Below are 19,496 nucleotides of genomic sequence, written 5' to 3'. Positions count from 1 at the left end.
TTCTCCACTCCCTCCCTGCTTAAAGAGAAACTTCATTTGAAGTGTTTAAAAAACTTTCCGGATCATCAAAACTACTTGTATGTTATTTACCTTATTCAAATTCTGATCACCTTAATTGCATCAATTTAATTTTCTTTTTTAGTGTCAGAAAGAAATGTGCTTTTAAAAAACGAATGATTTAGTTCTGAATGTGATTATAAAAAATGTCAGATGTGACTGTAAATGGGACTAAAGAGAATCAATGGAGTCTGTGTGTTGTTTTTGGAAATTTCTGGGAAGTAACTGGTAAAAGTGGGGTTTTGTCTCATTTAGGTGTCTGTGATAGTCTAAGACTAAAATTCACAATACAAAGTTACCATAACTCTTCATAACAACTCTTCTTTCGTAATGTGGCGTCATGGGCTTGTCCCAGTAAACACAGAATCACCTGCTTTCTAGAAAACTGCAATCTTCAAGCAGTTGACACATGTGAGAGGCCCAGCCTTCAGTTATAAAGCTGTTACATCTTACAAGTCTTTTCTTGTTCAAAATGGTGTTATTTTAGAATTATTTTTTCAAAATGATTCTTGTCATATTTGCCATATTGCTTGTCATGGTCAATTTTCATTTCTTCTAAGGAAGAATTTCTTCATTTTTTCTAAGGAATTTTAGGAGAAACAAGTTGAGCTCCAAAAGAACAAACCCTGAGAAATCCTGCAGTGTAAAGGTGAAAGTGTTGAGGCAAAAGTCATGGTTAATAGTTAGTTAACAGTGAGAATTGGACCCTAATCTAAAGTGTGACCAGATTAATTTATGTAGTTACTTGAAAGAATTAAAAGTATCATTAACTTGTCAAGGTTGATATAGGATTTTGAAAGTAATTAGTAATAAGTAATTAAGTACTTTTTGGAGAGAGTAATTTGTACAGTAATCTAATTACACTGTTGAAGATGTAATTAGTAACTAGTAGGCCTAATTAATTACTTTTTTAGAGTAAGTTATTCAACACTGACAGTGACTACGTTTACATGGACATCAGTAATCTAATTGTTTACCTTATTCTGAAATGATGATTAAGGTGTTTACATGAGTTGCTTTTAGAATATTCCTTTCATGTTCCTGTAGATCGATTAATGGCACACGTCATTACGTCACCACACTAAGCCATCTGATGTCCACTGCAGAATTTCACATATCAACATATAGTTCATCTTCATTATGATGGCATTTACAGTTTGGGGTGTTTTCATTTTTAATTTTATGAAAGCTTCAAGTGAAGTTAACTATTTGTCATTCTATGCGTTCAAACACGACGGAGTTGTTGAAGCCATGCTCTTGTTTGCTGGCAGCTTCCTGGAAAGAGTTGGTTGGATTGACCCCCCCCCCCCCATGCCCCCCACCCCACCCCTCCCCTATTTGGGCATGGCCTAAATGCGCTCTATCTCTATTGGAAGGATATTAAAAACATTACTTAATGAATATTCACGACCTAAAACTTGTACCATGAGTATTTAAACAACATCCTAGATCAACCGAACTACTTGTTTAATTTCTCTTCCGGAAAGAAACATCTGACACCACAGCTGTAAGTTAGGGCTAATTACTTTATTCACATTACTGATTACCTTAATTGCATATTTGACTTTTTTGGCTTTTTTACTGATCAGAAAGAAATGTGCTTTTATTAATTCATTTAGTTCTGAATGTGTTTACATGTTTTTAATGACAAATGGATTTAGATAACAATGTGTTAAATGTAAATGTTTGTAGATGCCACTGAAGAGAATCAATAAGGAACCTGTTTTTTTTTCCTGCTGGCTAAGATAGATAAATAGATAAATGTGTAATATGTAATATAAAAGTAAAGAAGAGTAACAAAACTCATAATTCTTTTCTTTCATAATGTGCTGTCATGAGCTTGCCCCAGTAAAGTGAAACTGACTTGTTTTTTTATATATTCTGCAATAGACCAAAAGTGAGAGGCCTTCAGTAAACAAGCTCTTAGTTTGTAAAATCAAGATGTATGTGACCAAGAAGTTAACAAGTTATCTGGGCTATTTAGAGGAACTTGTTACACCTGTTGTTTTAAAGAGAAGAGCTCTGGGGGAAATGTAACCATATACTGGACTTCTGGGTAAATGCATAGCACAAATTCCTAAATTCCTAAGCAACTGTGAGTCGTTATGTATCAGAAGAATTGTTATTTATGAGAAGGTCTTTTTTGTGTGTGTGTTTTCCTTTAGTGACCATGTCAGTCAGAGGACCCAGGGGTGAAGACACTGTGGACAGCAGACAAGTTAATGCCAATCAGTATGTGATTTTGGTGAAAATTAATTATTATTTCTCCCAAAAATGAAAATTTACTCACCTTCATGTCATCCAAGATATAGAGTTTGTGTGGAGATATTTGGAGTAATTTAGTATTACATCACTTGCTCAACAATGGATCCTCTGCAGTGAATGGGTGCCGTCAGAATGAGAGTCAAAACAGTTGATAAAAATCACAATAATCCACAAGTAATACACACCACTACAGTCCATCAATTAGTAACTTGTGTAGTTAAAAGCAGTGTGTTTGTAAGAAACTAATCCATGAAACCATTGTCTACTTCATTTTATCTTAATCAAGAGAGAAATATGTACAGATCATGCAACTTTTACAAAACAGTCCAGTTTTAAACAAATGTGTGGGTGGATTTTGATGTGAGAGGACAACATGGGACTTTTATAGGTTGCGGATACATTATGGACTCATATTTTGGCCAGAAGCAAAATGGAAAAATATCTAAAATTGTATCATACATACGCACAGCTTTTTGCTTCACAATATGTTGGTTGATGGACGTGAGTTGTAAGGATTACATGTGGATTATTGTGATGTTTTTATCAGTTATTTTAGACTCTCATTCTGACAGCACCCATTCACAAGAGTGTTTGTTGGTGAGGAAATTGTCAGTATTTTTACTATGCTGTTTAAAATATATAAGAGACAGCTACATCAAGGTTGGTTTCTCTGAACACGCTTTTAAAACACTGGGCATCATATACTTACTGACTTTGTCAAAGAGGAAAAACTGACCATACACTAAACAGCTGAGGATCACTCATTACCAGATTTTTTAAGTTTTTCCATTCACAGCAAACTCAAACAGAAACTTGCCTAAACTAGCCCCTCCCAAATTACAACTTCCTGAGGAGAATGTAAATCATTTCCACATTAATTATGAATGTATCATGAAAATCTATGTTTGCACAGGGGTTCATATCTCACAGATGATGGAGTTGATCAGATAGATGGCAACCCAAATTCAGATGTTTTTCAATACGATATGAACTATCCCAGTCTGGGACAATGTGTCGTCATCAACAACAACATTTTCCATGAAAAAACACGTAAGAACTGGGACTAGCACTGATGAGTTAAACAGGTTAATTTAAATGTTTGTTCTTGTTGGATTAATCCTGTTTTTTTGTTGTTGTTGTTGTTGTTGTTTTTTTTAACAGAAATGAGAGTTCGTAATGGGACAGAAAAAGATGAACAGAATGTGAAAGAGACTTTCTCAAAGCTGGGCTTCAAAATCAAAATTCACAATGATCAGACAGTATCACAGATGAGAGAATTGTTAACTAAAGGTTTTTTGTTTTTTTTTGGCGATATGCTGACTGAGTCTGAATAGTGATTGGTTACAATAATTGAATTGATCAGTCATAAACTCATAAATTCTTCCATCCTCAGTGTCTAAGGAAGATCACAGTAAATCGGCCATGTTTGCGTGTGTGTTGCTGAGTCATGGAGAAGATGGAAGGATATTTGGCACAGATGGCTGTATTGAGCTGAAGGAACTGTTTGCGCTCTTCAGAGGAGACCGCTGCAGATCACTGGTGGGGAAACCCAAGCTTTTCTTCATTCAGGTGAGCTGATTGATAATATAAAAGTATTTTCTTGTTCAAAAAGCTGTTATTTTAGTTTAGTATGGTATTATTTTTTTATATAGCACTTTATACAAAACAAATTGTGTCAAAAGTGCTACTGATAATTATTATTTAGGTATGGAGTGAATTAATATTGTCAATGACAGTTAAAGGCAGTTCATCATTGAATTCAGTGATGTCATCATGCAGCTCAGTTCAGTTTAAATAGTATCTGTGCAATCATTTGCAATCAAGTCAACGATATCGCTGAAAGTGAAGTGTCCCCAACTAAGCAAGTCAGAGGCGACAGCGGCAAGGAACCAAAACTCCATCGGTGACAGAATGGAGAAAAAACCTTGGGAGAAACCAGGCTCAGTCGGGGGGGCAGTTCTCCTCTGGCCAGACGAAACCAGCAGTTCAGTTCCAGGCTGCAGCAAAGTCAGATTGTGCAGAGGACTCAACAGGTTCCTGTGGTCTTGTCCTGGTGGTCGTCTGAGACTAGGTCTTTACAGGGGATCTGTATCTGGGGCTCATCTAGTTGTCCTGGTCTCCGCTGTCTTTCAGGGCTGTAGAGGTCCTTTCTAGGTGCTGATCCACCATCTGGGCTGGATGCATACTGGATCCGGGTGACTGCAGTGACCATCTGATCTGGATACAGACTGGATCTTGTGGCTCGGAATAAGAGAGAAACAGACTAATATTAGCGTGGATGGCATTCTGCTAATGATGTAGCAAGTACATCGGGTGTTATGGGAAGTGTTCCCGGTTCCAGTTTACCTAATTAATGCAGCCTAAAAATCCTTTAACGGATTGGATATTAGAAGCATATTAGTGTGTTATGTGTAAGCCAGGTTAAAGAGATGGGTCTTTAATCTAGATTTAAACTGCAAGAGTGTGTCTGCCTCCTGAACAATGTTAGGTAGGTTATTCCAGGGGTTAGGTGCTAAATAGGAAAAGGATCTGCCGCCCGCAGTTGACTTTGATATTCTAGGTATTATCAAATTGCCAGAGTTTCGAGAATGCAGCGGACGTGGAGGACTATAATGTAACAAGAGCTCATTCAAATACTGAGGTGCTAAACCATTCAGGGCTTTATAAGTAATAAGCAAGATTTTAAAATCTATACGATGTTTAATAGGGAGTCACTGCAGTGTTGATAGAACCGGGCTAATATGGTCATACATCCTGGTTCTAGTAAGAACTCTTTAGTACCATTTATATACTATTATCATATCAGTAGTATCAGTTAGTCTAGCACAGTACACATAGCAAGGTTTAATATTAATATGAAATCAATTAGAAAAAACAAATAGAATAGAAAATAGTGCTAGTATTAATTGGTCAGGTGTTGTCGAAAAAAATGTATCTTTAGACATTTTTTATTTAATTGCTAAAGACTCACCTAACTGATCGAACTGAGATAGGCAGGCCATTCCACCAGCTGGGAATAGTCCAGGAAAACGTCTGTGAGAGTGATTTTGTGCTTCTTTGAGATGGCACCACAAGGCGATGCAGAATGCAAGCTTCTGGAGGGCGCATAAGTCTTAGCTAGTGAGTTTAGGTATATTGGTGCAGAGCCAGTGGTTGTCTTATAGGCAAACATCATACCTCGAATTTGATGTGAGCAGCTATTGGCAACCAGTGCAGTCTGATGAAGAGAGGTGTGTCGTGGGCTTTCTTCAGCTCATTGAAGCTGCTACATTGTGGATCAGCTGCAGAGGTTTGATAGTACATGCTGGATGCCCCACTAATAGAGCATTGCAATAGTCCTGTCTGGAGAGAACAAAAGCTTGGACAAGGATTTGTGTGGCCTGTTCTGATAGGAAGGGTCTGATATGCCTAATGTTGTATAAGGCAAATCTGCAGGACTGTGCTGTTGTAGCAATATGGTTTGAAGCTTAACTTATCATTAATCACAACTCCAAGGTCTCTGGCTGTCCTGGAAGGAGTTATGGTTGACAAACCTATCTCTATAGAGAAGTTGTATTGAAGTGCTGGGTTGGCGGAGACCACAATCAGTTCTGTCTTAGCAAGGTTGGGTTGAAGGTGATGGTCCTCCATCCAGCCAGAAAATGTCTACTTCGGATCATCTGGTTGGAATTCTGTTCCTGAGATGCCCATATTCATGATGGTGGACAGGAGGATCTGGTGGTTAACTGTGTTAAAAGCAGCAGACAGCTTCAGCAAGATGAGCATTGAGGATTTGGAAGCTTGCAAGGTTATTTGATTATACTTTGTTTTGAACAATTTCAGAAAATGCACAAAAAACAAGATCCAGGGTTACTGAAAGAAAAAAAAAAACATTCAAACAGTCACATACTGTTTAATTTCCACTGTTTAGTTTTTAGTGGTTTATTTTGAAGTAGAGCCTTTTGTTTACTAATATGCAGAGATGCAAATTATACATCATATAGCCTATAGCTTCCAGACTGCACCAAAACCATAACGAATGTTTTAAAGGCCAATTTTGATTGTACGTGTTTAAATTAATAGTTTTAGTTGCTCTCACACAAATGCTTGAGTGTGCCTGTCCTGTGTGTCTACATGCAGGCTTGCCGAGGCTCAGGTCTGGATGCTGGCGTTGAGTCCGACTATGACACTGAAGAGGAAACACAGAAAATTCCTGTTGAGGCAGATTTTTTGTATGTCTACGCCACTGCACCAGGTAACGAATATTCTGTTCTAAGAAACTTTCTTGAGATCTAAATTATAGAAAACATGCGGATTATCTTGCTTTAATCATCTTGTTTGCTGTCTGACCTCAGGTTATTACGCCTGGAGGGACTCTGCTAATGGCTCCTGGTTCATCATCTCATTGTGTGAGATGCTGTCAAAATACGGCAAGCGACTGGAGGTCATGCAGATCATGACACGTGTCAACTACAAGGTGGCGCGGAAATTTACATCCTCCTCCTTTTTTTCACGGCTTGATGGCAAGAAACAGATACCGTGTATTGCATATATGCTGACCAAAGAACTCTATTTCTCTAAATAATTCATGTGTATTTTACTGATTATGTTGCAGTGGGATACAAACACTTTTAAATCATATAAAAAAACAATACTATGTAGCCATTTAAAGCACTGTAGACTGCAGTCAAAACGGGCAGGGATATAAAGAGAATTTATAATTAATCATGAATATTTGAAATTATCTGTATTTTTCATATTGGTGTGTGATATGTTTACAGTGCTGGATTTGACAAATATATTTCTTTTATGATCTTTAAGCTGGGTCAAACATTGATTGTGGTTTGTCCTGCTGGTGTTGGTATTTAATCTGTGAAAAGGATTGACGTGAGTATAAGTGACTATATGTTTGTTACATATGAAATTAATGTTATGTTTTCCCGATCTTTGTCTGAACATAGCATTACATTTTGTAATATCAAGCATATGGACTTCTATGCTCTAATATTAATTTGCCCTGTTTAGTAAATCTGGCCCTAGGACTTTTAATAAACTTCTTAAACTAGCTAAGGACATTGTTCACTCCTCTGTTGATCAGTGTAATACATTTCTTAACAGTTCTTTAATCTCTATCACCCTGGTTGAATTAGTTGATATTCAGCCTTAAAATTCACTAATCACTACTTTTCCGAACTTTGAAACGGTTGGAATTTACTTTATTGTAAGTACAAGTCTTTTAATTTTCAACTACCAGTATATTAGATCCACTTCCCCGTTCAGTTATTAAGAACTGTCTTGCAGCATTCTGTCCTCACATGGTTTCAACTGTGAATTTATCACCGAGTTGTGGAATTGTTTCTCCAGAATTAAAATTAGGCCCAACACTGAACCCTGAGAAACTCCTTCAAACAGGCACGGTATTGGGTTTATGATTACCCAAGCTAACAAACTGGGCACAATTGGTTAAATAAGACTGGAAACAACTGGAAAGACACAGCCTGTCCAACAGAACAGAATGGCACATGGTGTCAAAAGCAGCAGAGCTTTAACATGACCAAGATACTGCATGTGTTGTAACCAAACACAGCTTTGAACCCAAAAGCAGAACACAGACTAAAAATGATGCAAATAAAATTCATTTTTTGCCAGAAGTCAAGCAACACAATCCATCTCTCATTTGCTGCTGAAGATTGTTGGCTGAGGTGTGCAGGAAACTAAACAGGCCATAAGTACTGTATGTTGGTAGAGCTGAGAGACTAGTTTGTTTATTAGGTGTGGCAGGCAGAATGCAGGAGGAGTGAGGTTTAAAACACTGGAAAAACAGAATTAGAACTCCAACACAAGACAACCACAACACAACACAACACAACGCAGGTGATTCACATTCAGCAATCAGCCACAGAGTGGAGTGCATATCTATGCCCCGTATACACTATCACAGACACACAAAAAGAAGGAAAAAACACAGCTGGCCAAAAATCCAAATCCCTGACAGCATGCATCAGAGTCACAACACGCTCCAGTAGTTTAGGCAGAAATGGAAGGTTAGAAATAGGTCTATAATTAGACAAAGCAGAAACATCAAAAACCAGGCTTCTGGTTTAATGGCAGCTATTTTTATATATGCTTCGGCTTGGGCAGAGTATCAGAAAATATGGTCTTTGGTATCACTGCTATGCAGATGATACTCAGATTTACATCACCAGTAGCCCTGATGTCCTTTGCATGTTAAGTAGGTGTCTAGAATCAAGGAACTGGGTACAGTTTAACTTCCTGAAGCTGAATGGCTCCAAAACTGATTTGATACTGATTTGTATAGTGGCGACTAAGTAAGGCCGATCAGATTAGTTCGGTTGTTGATTCCAACATGGTATTTCCCATTTCACAGGGGGGGAATCTTGGTGTTATTTTTGATCCACATTTAACATTTGATGCACATTTAAAACACATTCATAAAACTGCTTTTTACCATCTTAAGAACATTGCATTCTCAATATCGCTGATTCTGAAAGGCTTATACACACCTTCATTATGACTAGGTTGGATTATTGTAATAACTTGTTCTCTTGACTTCCAGTTAAATCTCTGAGCAGGCTACAGTAGCCTATGTTCAAAATTCTGCTGCTTGTGTGCTTTCTCGAACTGCTCCCCGGGAACACATTACAACCGGTGCTTCCAGTTGGACTGGCTTCCTATTAATTCTATAAGATTGATTTTGAAGTTCTAATTTGAACATATATGGGACTGCACAGGACGTATCTTTGTGATCTTATAGTTCTTATATTCCACCACACTCTCTTTTACTCTGTCAGCCTTCATTAAAATGTAAGACTATGGGGGAAAGAGCTTTTTCATTAAAAGCCCTCAAGCTGGAATGCGTTTCCTTCTACCATCAGAAACTATTCAACTTTGGAACACTTTTTAAAATGCTGGTAAAGACACATATATTTAAGTTTGTTTTTAATTAACTTTTGTTTTGTTCTTCTTGTTTTTGTTTTATTTAACTGATGCACTTTGGGTTTAAGAAAAGTGCATTACAAATAAAATGCATTATTATTTTATGTGCACATTTAGTCTGCCAGGCATCATTTGAGCATTGCATTGTGAATTTTAGCTGAGCAATGATTAAAGACAAGAAATGAGGGATGTAAAAAACAAGACAAGCATCCTGGGCTATTAGAACAGAAACAACTGTTTTTTTCTTCATCAATTAGCCTTCATTCTTGAACACCAAATTAGCAAATTAGATTTCTGAAGGTTCATGTAAAAAAACAAACAAACAAACAAACAAAAAAAACCTTTTTATAAACGTGAACGCAGAATCAGCCAATCAGCATGTTTTGTTCGAGCAGAATACGTAAGTTTAGAGTTTGTTTAGATAAAGCTTAACAGTCTGTTATAATAATGACTTTCGTAATGACTTTTATAATAATGCACTTTTGGTATTAGAGACTGCTGCGCATGCGCAGAACCAAACTTCGTGGGTGGAGCCAGTCTCACGGAACTGGTTATGATTAATGCTTGGTTCTCAATATTCATAAGAACATATTGTAAAAACGCAACGTAATCTCAGTTAATATTTATTAATAGGATTTCGCTATTGAAAGGACGTTACAAATATTACTTCATTAATAGTTACAATCTAAAATTTGTCTTAGACGTTGTCCGCTCCCTCCCTGCTTAAAGAGAAACTTCATTTGAAGGTGTACTACGAGTGTTTAAAAAACTTTCCGGATCATCAAAACTACTTGTATGTTATTTCTCTTTCAGAAGGAAAACACCTGACAACACAACTGTAAGTTATTTACCTTATTCAAACATCTGATCACCCAAATTGCATCAATTTATTTTGCTTTTTTTAGTGTCAGAAAGAAATGTGCTTTTAAAAAAACAAATGATTTAGTTCTGAATGTGATTAAGTGTTTTAATGACAAATGGATTTAGATAAAAATTATAGATGTGACTGTAAATGCCACTAAAGAGAATCAATAGAGTCTGTGTGTTGTTTTTGGAAATTTCTGGGAAGTAACTGGTAAAAATGAGGTTTTGTCTCATTTAGGTGTCTGTAAAAATTCACAATACAAAGTTACCATAACTCTTCATAACAACTCTTCTTTAATGTGCCGTCATGGGCTTGTCCCAGTAAACACAGAATCACCTACTTTCTAGAAAACTGCAATCTTCAAGCAGTTGACACATGTGAGAGGCCCAGCCTTCAGTTATCAAGCTGTTACATCTTTGTAAATCCAGATATTTGTGATCATTATGGATGTTAAACATCTAGACTAAGAAAGAAGGAAACAAGTTATCTTTATATGAACTTGTTACATCTGTTGTTTTAGGACAAGCTTTATGGGAAGTGTGTTTGAAAACACATATTGTATGGTAATTTCCTAACAAGAATTCAGTAGTCATCCTGAAGTATTGTATAAGTCATTTTTATGAATAGTTGTAGTAACATCAGTGTGTACAAAATCAGTGAAAGGGAAATAGCACTTACAATAACTTATAGAAACTTACAAAATAAAAAAAATAATTTACTCATGTTATATTACTTGGATTTGCTAGAGAAAGTGTTGATCTGACATATAGTCTATAACATTTATTAAAATTGCTGAATTAAAATGTGAAGCATTATTTATCAGTAGATCTGTTTCTTTTGTTTTTCTTTAGTGACCATGTCGGACTCTGTGGATGCCAGACAAGTGAATGCCAAAGAGTATGTGTGATTTAAATGAAACTGATTGATTGCAGAAATTTTATTACAAGCAACAGGCATAGTTACTAAAACTTTGCTGAAAAATAGATGAGTTTGTTTCTTCATCTGAACAGATTTGGAATTGCTCACTAATGTTTCTTTGTAGTGAATCCATTGGTGAGCAAGTAATGTTATGCTACATTTCTTTAAATCTGTTTTGATGAAGAAACTCGTGTACATCTTAGATGGCCTGAGGGTGAAATAACTTTTCAGCTAATTTTCATTTGTGGGTGAATAATCAAAATTAGTCAAAAATAGAGCGACCCAGGGTTGTTTAAGAAAAAATCGTCACATTGTGAAGTTAATGAAAGTAACTGCTAACTAACCACTTTTCATTACCACTTCCTAAAGTGTCTGTAAATCATTTCCATGTTAATTATGAATGCATCATAAAAGTCTCTTTGTTTGCACAGGGGTTCCTCGCATCTCACAGATGCTGGAGTCGATCAGACGGATGCCAAACCACATTCAGATGTTTTTCAATACAATATGAACTATCCCAGTCTGGGACAGTGTGTCATCATCAACAACAAGAATTTCCATAAAAAAACAGGTAAGAGCTGGAACTAGCACTGATGAGTTGAACTAGTTAGTAGTAATGTCCTCATACTTTTTGTTGGATTAATCCTTTTTTTTGAACAGGAATGGGAGTTCGTAATGGGACAGACGAGGATGCAAAGAATGTGATGCAGACCTTCTTAAAGATGGGCTTCCAAATCAAAATTTGCAATGATCAGACTGTCTCACAGATGAGAGATTTCTTAACTAAAAGTATTTTTTTGCGAGACGCTGACCGAGTCTGAATAGTGATTGGTTACAATAATTGAATTGATCAGTCATAAACTCATAAATTCTTCCATCCTCAGTGTCTAAGGAAGATCACAGTAAATCGGCCATGTTTGCGTGTGTGTTGCTGAGTCATGGAGAAGATGGAAGGATATTTGGCACAGATGACTCTATTGAGCTGAAGGAACTGTTTGCGCTCTTCAGAGGAGACCGCTGCAGATCACTGGTGGGAAAACCCAAACTTTTCTTCATTCAGGTGAGCTGACTGATAATATTAAAGTCTTTTCTTGTTCAAAATGGTGTTATATATATATATATATATATATATATATAATAGAAGTATATATATATATATATATATATATATATACACATACATATATATATATGTAATGGGATATGTATATATATACACACAGTGGTGTGAAAAAGTGTTGGCCCCCTTCCTGATTTCTTATTTTTTTGCATGTTTGTCACACTTTAATGTCTCAGATCATCAAACTAATTTAAATATTAGTCAAAGATAACACAAGTAAACACAACATGCAGTTTTTAAATGAAGGTTTTTATTATTAAGGGAAAACAAAATCCAAAATTACATGGCCCTTTGTGAAGAAGTGTTTGCCCCCTGTTAAAACTGTGGTTTATCACGCCTGAGTTCAATTTCTCTAGCCACACCCAGGCGTGATTACTGCCACACCTGTTCACAATCAAGAAATCTCTTAAATAAGAACTGCCTGACAAAGTGAAGTAGACCAAAAGATCCTCAAAATCTAGACATCATGCCAAGAGCCAAAGAAATTCAAAAAATTGAGATCTATCAGTCTGGAAAAGGTTATAAAGCCATTTCTAAGTCTTTGGGACTCCAGCAAACCACAGTGAGAGCCATTATTCACAAATGGCAAAAACATGGAACAGTGGAGAACCTTCCCAGGAGTGTCCGGCCGACCAAAATTACCCCAAGAGCACAGCGACAACTCATTCAAGAGGTCACAAAAGACCCCACAACAACATCCAAAGAACTGCAGGCCTCACTTGCCTCAGTTAAGGTTAGTGTTCACGACTCCACCATAAGAAAGAGACTGGGCAAAAATGGTCTGCATGGCAGAGTTCTAAGATGAAAACCGCTGCAGAGCAAAAAGAACATAAAGGTTCGTCTCAGTTTTCTTAGAAAACATTTTGATGGTCCCCAAGACTTTTGGGAAAAAACTCTGTGGACTGACGAGACAAAAGTTGAACTTTTTGGAAGGTGTGTGTCCCATTAAGCCTGGCGTAAAAGTAACACTGCATTTCAGAAAAAGAACATCATACCAAAAGTAAAATATGGTGGTGGTAGTGTGATGGTCTGGGGCTGTTTTGCTGCTTCAGGACCTGGAAGACTTGCTTTGATAAATGGAACCATGAATTCTGCTGTTTACCAAAAAATCCTGAAGGAGAATGTCCGCCATCAGTTTGTGACCTCAAGCTGAAGCGAACTTGGGTTCTGCAGCAGGACAATGATCCAAAACACACCAGCAAGTCCACCTCTGAATGGCTGAAGAAAAACAAAATGAAGACTTTGGAGTGGCCTAGTCAATGTCCTGAGCTGAATCCTATTGAGATGCTGTGGCATGACCTTAAAAAGGCGGTTCATGCTCGGAAATCCTCCAATGTGGCTGAATTACAACAATTATGTGTAGATTTGTGGACCAAAATTCCTCCACAGAGTTGTAACAGATTCATTGCAAGTTATCGCAAATGCTTGATTGCAGTTGTTGCTGCTAAGGGTGGCCCAACCAGTTATTAGGTTTAGGGGGAAAACACTTTTTCACACAGGGCCATGTAGTTTTGAAATTTTCTTTTCCCTTAATAAAGACCTTCATTTAAAAACTGCATGTTGTGTTCACTTGTGTTATCTTTTACTAATATTTACATTTGTTTACATGATCTGAAACATTCAAGTGTGACAAACATGCAAAAAAAATAAGAAATCAGGAAGGGGGCCAACACTTTTTCATACCACTGTATACAGTGGTGACCAAAATGACCAGAACACTAGTATTTTCACCAGCTAAAAATGGTTTTAAGTCAGTTATTTCTATCTTTAGGTGTAGTGTGTCAGTTGAAAATATCAGTTCCTCTTCAGGAACTCGAGCTGCGTCGAACGCTTTGGGGAATGCCTTTGGCGAGACCGACTCTGAATATCTGGTTGACTCTGAATATCTGGTTGATGTGGAGACTGTCAGCAGGGATTCGCCACCCCTATCGCCACAATATGAGGAGCTATTGGAGGTGGTTACTCATGCGGTAGACAGATTAAAAATCAACTGGCCTACTGAGAAACACGTTGAGCCGCAGAGAAGCAAGTTAGATGAGCGCTTCCTGCGGGCGATGCAACCACCTCCACGCCGGAGCCTTCCATTTTTTCCCGATCTCCACAACGAAATCGCGGAATCACCCCTATTCTACCCGCCTCTTTGGCCCCGAGTCACAGCACTACGGCAATGTAGTGGGGCTGGGAGAGCAGGGTGGAACAGACGCTTGCGAACTATCTGTCCCCCGGCTCGGCATCGTCTCTAAAGGCTCCAGCGTTGCCCACCAAGCCACTCAAAACAACTTCTACACTGGTGGGCAAAGGGTATGTGGCAGCAGGTCAGGCTGGGGCGTGCCTTCACACCATGGCAGTCCTTCAAGCCTTTCAGGCTGACCTGCTGAGAGATATCGACGAGGGGGAGGGGATCAAGTCCGAAGATTTCGAAGAGCTTAGACAGACCGCTGATCTCTCCCTCCGCGCCACTAAAGAGACCGCTCGCGCTATTGGGCGGTCTGTGGCAGAGTTTTTGGAGGGGTTGGGGGGTTTGTTGATGTATCTGTCCGAGATTATAGAGAGTGACAGGTTCTGATTTCTGGATGCGCGGCTTTGGAGGTACCGCTCGCGCTATTGGGCGTTCTATGCTGTGGTCTCAGTTTTTTCCGCCCGCCAGTGTAGCGGAGCTGAGGCCCTTCGGGGGCCTCTTACACCAGAGGTCAGTCTCGAGAGACTGATTCCCTTAGTAGATTATTTAGCAGCATGGAAACTACTGCCAAATGTATCTCAATGGTTCCTGCGCATGGTAGAAAAAGGCTACTGCATTCAGTTCGGTCGTCCACCACCGAAGTTCAACGGGGTTACACCGACTGTGGTCGGCCCCCGGCAGGCTCTGGTTATGGAACAAGAAGTGAATACCCTATTAAGGAAGGAGGCCATCGAGGTGGTCCCTCCTCAAGACAGGGAATCCGGGTTTTACAGCCGGTATTTCATAGTTCCAAAGAAGGATGGGGGGTTGCATCCGATCTTAGATCTACTGTACGTCAGCTGAACCGCTCAGTTATGTCACTGAAGTTCAAAATGCTCACCATCACGCATGTTGTAGCTCAAATCAGATCCGAGGACTGGTTTGTTACAATAAATCTCAAAGATGCATACTTCCATGTCTCCATCCTTCCACAACACAGGAAGTTTCTGAGGTTCACTTTTGGGGGCGAAGCTTACCAAGATCGAGTACTTCCCTTTGGCCTTGCACTCTCACCCTGCATGTTTACCAAATGTGTAGATGCGGCTCTGGTTCCTCTGCTTATGCAGGGCATCCGCATTCTCAATTATATTGACGATTGGTTGATTTTAGATCAATCAGAGCAGATGGCGGTTCGACATCGAGATGTCGTTTTCGCTCACATGGGGGAGCTGGGTTTGAGACTGAACGCCAAGAAGAGTGTACTTTCTCCACTTCATAGAACCATCTATTTAGGCGTAGTGTGGGATTCGACCACGATGCAGGCACGTCTGTCTCCTGCTCGTATCGAGTCGATCATGACGTTGGACGCAGCTGCCATCAGACCTAACAATCTCTGAAACTGTTTGACAGTGAGTGACTGGCCTTCTTTGACTCTCTTGACTGACGTGATGTCAGTCTACTTTCGTCAGATTTTACGATCTAGATATGCGAGCCACTCCTGGCTCTTCTGTTCTCTCGCCTTAGCTGTGCTCTTCGGATACACACTAGGCAGGGATTTGGAAGTCTGGCAGCATGGGCACATCGTTCCCCAAAGTGTTTGACGCAGCTCGAGTTCATGAAGAGGAACGTCTCAAGGTTACGCATGTAACCCTAGTTCCTTGAGGGAACGAGACGCTGCATCGCATCGCCATACTCCCGGCACCCCTGCCGGCGCTTGCTTCCCTACTCGAAGCTGAAGCCAGCAGCGCGGCATGTGCTTTTATAGCTTTCTGGTCGTTACGTCACCCAGGCCATAACATCACGCCCCTTCCATTGGAAAGATTGCACACGATATTCAGAGTTGGTCTCGCCAAAGGCGTTTCCCAAAGCGTTCGACGCAGTGTCTCGTTCCCTGGAGGAACTAGGGTTACATGTGTAACCAAACATTCATTTTTGCCATTAATTGTGAGATTTTTGTTTGCACAAAGAGTCTGACAACAGCCAGTGCTCCACAGATCTGGGCCCTTATTCACAAAACATTTTTTCTTACCACTAAGAGTTTTCCTAAATAGCAGTAAATGTTTTTAACTAAGAGTTTTCTCTTAAAATCTATTCACAAAGCAGCTGAGACAAACATTTAAGAAGGAATAGAGAGAAGTCTTAAGCTAAGAGTAAGGGGGCGGGGTTGACCTTTTTGCTATGGATGATGTCAGCTTGCTTACTAACTGTACACACAGTGATTGGCTGATAGACTCTTTCACTGTCAAAGATTTATTCATGGAAATATTGTAGAGCGCAATATTATGTTGCCATATTCAAATAAAAGTTTAAAAATTAAAAATGTTTATTGCCAAATAAAGATTTAAAAATGCAGATTAAGTGTCACTAATTAAACAAGTATATGTTCAGCTAATTGTCGAACCTCTTTCATGCATGCTTCTCAAAAACAATTAGTGGATATGCATATAAACAGCCTTTTAATTAAAAGAGTAAAATAATCATGGCTGATAGTAAGACATGCAAATGTAAAAAAAAAAAAAAAAAAAAAGGCAAACCGGACGCAAGAACAGCTGTTACTTCTTTCACAACTGATAAATGAAAACAAGGATATAATCAAAGGAAAATTTGGAGTTGGAATAACCTCCAAAACCAAAGGTGATATCTTTTTAAAAGCGCATTATTGTCACATGTTTCTAAAATATTTATGTTCCAAGGCAGATTGCCAACAACAGCCATGTTGGGACAGTTTGTGGCTTGGTCTTAGTGACTTAGGAGTCCTCTTCACTACTCCTGACCTTTCACAGATTTAGGAGCTAGTTTTAGAGCTAAAACGCTTTGTGAAATACTCTTAGAGCAAAAATGTAGGAGTCCTAAATTTAGGACAGAATACATTCATTATTTTCAAGATTTTCTTCTAAAGCGGCAAGTTATGAGCAATTAAGTACTTTACGTTAAACTAATTGAAAATGAGAATTAAAAAATCTTTTGTTTAGTTTTTTTTTTTTTTCAAAATCACTCTGCTTGCCAATATGTTATACAATTAATAAAAACAAAATATATTATTTTTTATCTATTAAAATATATTTTAAAAATGATTACATATTTTATAATTATTAAAACAAAAATGAAAGAAATAGTTCACCCAAAAATGAAAATTTACTAAAAATGTTTTCACCCTCAGGCCATCCAAGATGTAGATGAGTTTGTTTCTTCATCAGAACAGATTTTGAGAAATTTAGCATCACTTGCTCAGCAAGTGGATGGGTACCGTCAGAATGAGAGACAAACAGCTGATAAAAACATCACAATAATCCACAAGTAATCAACACAAAAAGCCATGTGGATTACTTTTGAATTATTGTGATGTTTTTATCAGCGTTTTGAACCCTGATTCTTACAGCACTCATTCACTGCAGAGGATCCGTTGCTGAGCAACTTATCTACATCTTGGATGGTCAATTTTCAAGGAAATATTCATTTTTGGGTGAACTATTCTTTTAAAAACAAACAATTAGCTGGCCGATAGCCTTGTGATAGCCACTTTCCACATACTATCCTATCTCAATAAAGACAATAATAAACCTTTAAAAATGAACAAAACCTTCTTGTATTTCCGATTAAAGGGCTCTTTTTTTAAGTAGCCAGTGGACTTTTGTTCACTAACACGCAGAGACGCAAATTATATGACATAAATAGCTTCTTACACAAATGCTTGAGTGTGTTTGTCCTGTGTGTCTACACGCAGGCTTGCCGAGGCTCAGATCTGGATGCTGGCGTTGAGTGCGACAGTGTAAGTGAAGAGGGAACACAGAGGATTCCTGTTGAGGCAGATTTTTTGTATGCCTACTCCACTGCACCAGGTATCTGATTTTCTGTTCTAAGAAATTTTCTTGAGAACCAAATAAGAAAATGTGCAGATACAAACCTTACTATCTTCTGTTCTGTCTGTTCTCAGGTTATTACGCATGGAGGAACATTGCTGTTGGTTCCTGGTTCATCTCCTCATTGTGTGAGATGCTGTCAAAATATGGCAAGCAGCTGGAGCTCATGCAGATCATGACACGTGTCAACCACAAGGTGGCGCTGGACTTTAAATCCTCCTCCAATCTTCCAGGGTTTGATGGCATGAAACAGATACCGTGTATTGTGTCTATGCTGACCAAAGAAGTCTATTTCCCTAAATAATTCATGTTTATTTGACTGATTATGTCACAGTGGGATACAAACACTTTTAAATCATTATTTTAATAATTATTATGTAGCCGTTTAAAGCACTGCAGACTGCAGCCAACACAGGAAGGGATATAAAGGCAATTATAAGGGAAATACTGAATTTTAATACACTATTATTTGATCATGGGTATTTGAAATTATCTGTAACTTTTTAATCCTGGTGTGTGGAATGTTACAGTGCTGGGTTTGACACAGACAGATCTTTTATGATTTTTCTATGCACATTAAAGGCTGTCACTCATCAGTTGTGCCTTGCTTGCTTTGTTTTTGTGCAGAGATCTGTGAGTATAGAGGTTCACAGTTCTCAGGTTTATCATCAGCATTCAATTCATTAAAGATTGTTTGACAAGAGGAAGTTCTGAACATAAATGCTAGCACAATTTGTATTATAATAAATAATCAGTTTGCTATTAAGCTTGTGTACTTTGTGTAATTTGCGTTGAGAGTGTAAAGTTGAACAAAATGCAGAAAAAGATACAGGGCTACCCCCCCCCCTCATGTATACACACACACACACACACAGACGTGCACACACTTTTTTTTTTTAAGAAATGAATCATTCAGCAAGGATGAAAAGTGTTTAAAACTACTATTCATAAGTGTCTAAATTCTCAAAGAGTTATTTTAGGATCGTTGAGATGCTATTATAGTTTATAGTTTTTATTTTGAATTAGTATTTATTTGTATGTTTTCTGTTTTCATTGGTAATTTAGTTGTGCTTTATTGGCATTTTTTTAACATGTCTATATAGTTTTTATTATTTTATTATTTTTTTTTCCGTTTTATATTTATTTTATTACATCGTTAAAAATTATGAAAATTAGAAATGCTGCATTGACAACTAGATATTATATTTTATTTCAGTTAACGTTTATTTATTTATTTACCTTTCAAGAAAATAACTTTTAGTTTTAGTTAATTATAATAATATATTAAAATATACTGTATTAATAAATAAGATACTT

At 37.9% G+C, this 19,496-nt stretch overlaps 2 protein-coding genes across 3 annotated transcripts; both read left to right on the top strand.

Annotated features, from left to right (window-relative positions):
* Nucleotides 1–1,456: 1,456 nt before the first annotated feature.
* Nucleotides 1,457–7,368, top strand: LOC109071297 (caspase-3-like). Of its 2 annotated transcripts, XM_042737976.1 has the most exons (8): nucleotides 1,460–1,564; nucleotides 1,948–2,113; nucleotides 2,223–2,289; nucleotides 3,236–3,372; nucleotides 3,484–3,612; nucleotides 3,716–3,891; nucleotides 6,442–6,556; nucleotides 6,657–7,368. In XM_042737976.1, the coding sequence occupies exons 3-8, from the start codon at nucleotides 2,228–2,230 to the stop codon at nucleotides 6,884–6,886; spliced, it is 849 nt and encodes a 282-aa protein (XP_042593910.1). In that variant the 5' UTR covers nucleotides 1,460–1,564; nucleotides 1,948–2,113; nucleotides 2,223–2,227; the 3' UTR covers nucleotides 6,887–7,368. The 2 variants fall into 2 exon arrangements, with proteins under 2 accessions (XP_042593909.1, XP_042593910.1); XM_042737975.1 differs by lacking the exon at nucleotides 1,948–2,113 and having other exon boundaries at nucleotides 1,457–1,564.
* A 2,398-nt stretch (nucleotides 7,369–9,766) lies between these two features.
* LOC109071296 (caspase-3-like) lies at nucleotides 9,767–18,945 on the top strand. Its single transcript, XM_042737977.1, has 7 exons — nucleotides 9,767–10,096; nucleotides 10,975–11,020; nucleotides 11,473–11,612; nucleotides 11,702–11,830; nucleotides 11,926–12,101; nucleotides 18,044–18,158; nucleotides 18,254–18,945. Exons 2-7 carry the CDS (start codon nucleotides 10,980–10,982, stop codon nucleotides 18,481–18,483), a joined length of 831 nt encoding a protein of 276 aa, XP_042593911.1. The 5' UTR covers nucleotides 9,767–10,096; nucleotides 10,975–10,979; the 3' UTR covers nucleotides 18,484–18,945.
* Nucleotides 18,946–19,496: the final 551 nt, after the last annotated feature.

The sequence above is a fragment of the Cyprinus carpio genome, chromosome B14 (assembly GCF_018340385.1).
Source record: "Cyprinus carpio isolate SPL01 chromosome B14, ASM1834038v1, whole genome shotgun sequence".
Lineage (NCBI taxonomy): Eukaryota > Metazoa > Chordata > Actinopteri > Cypriniformes > Cyprinidae > Cyprinus > Cyprinus carpio.
Note: the sequence above shows the minus strand (reverse complement) of the source record. Positions and strands in the feature narration are given on the sequence as shown.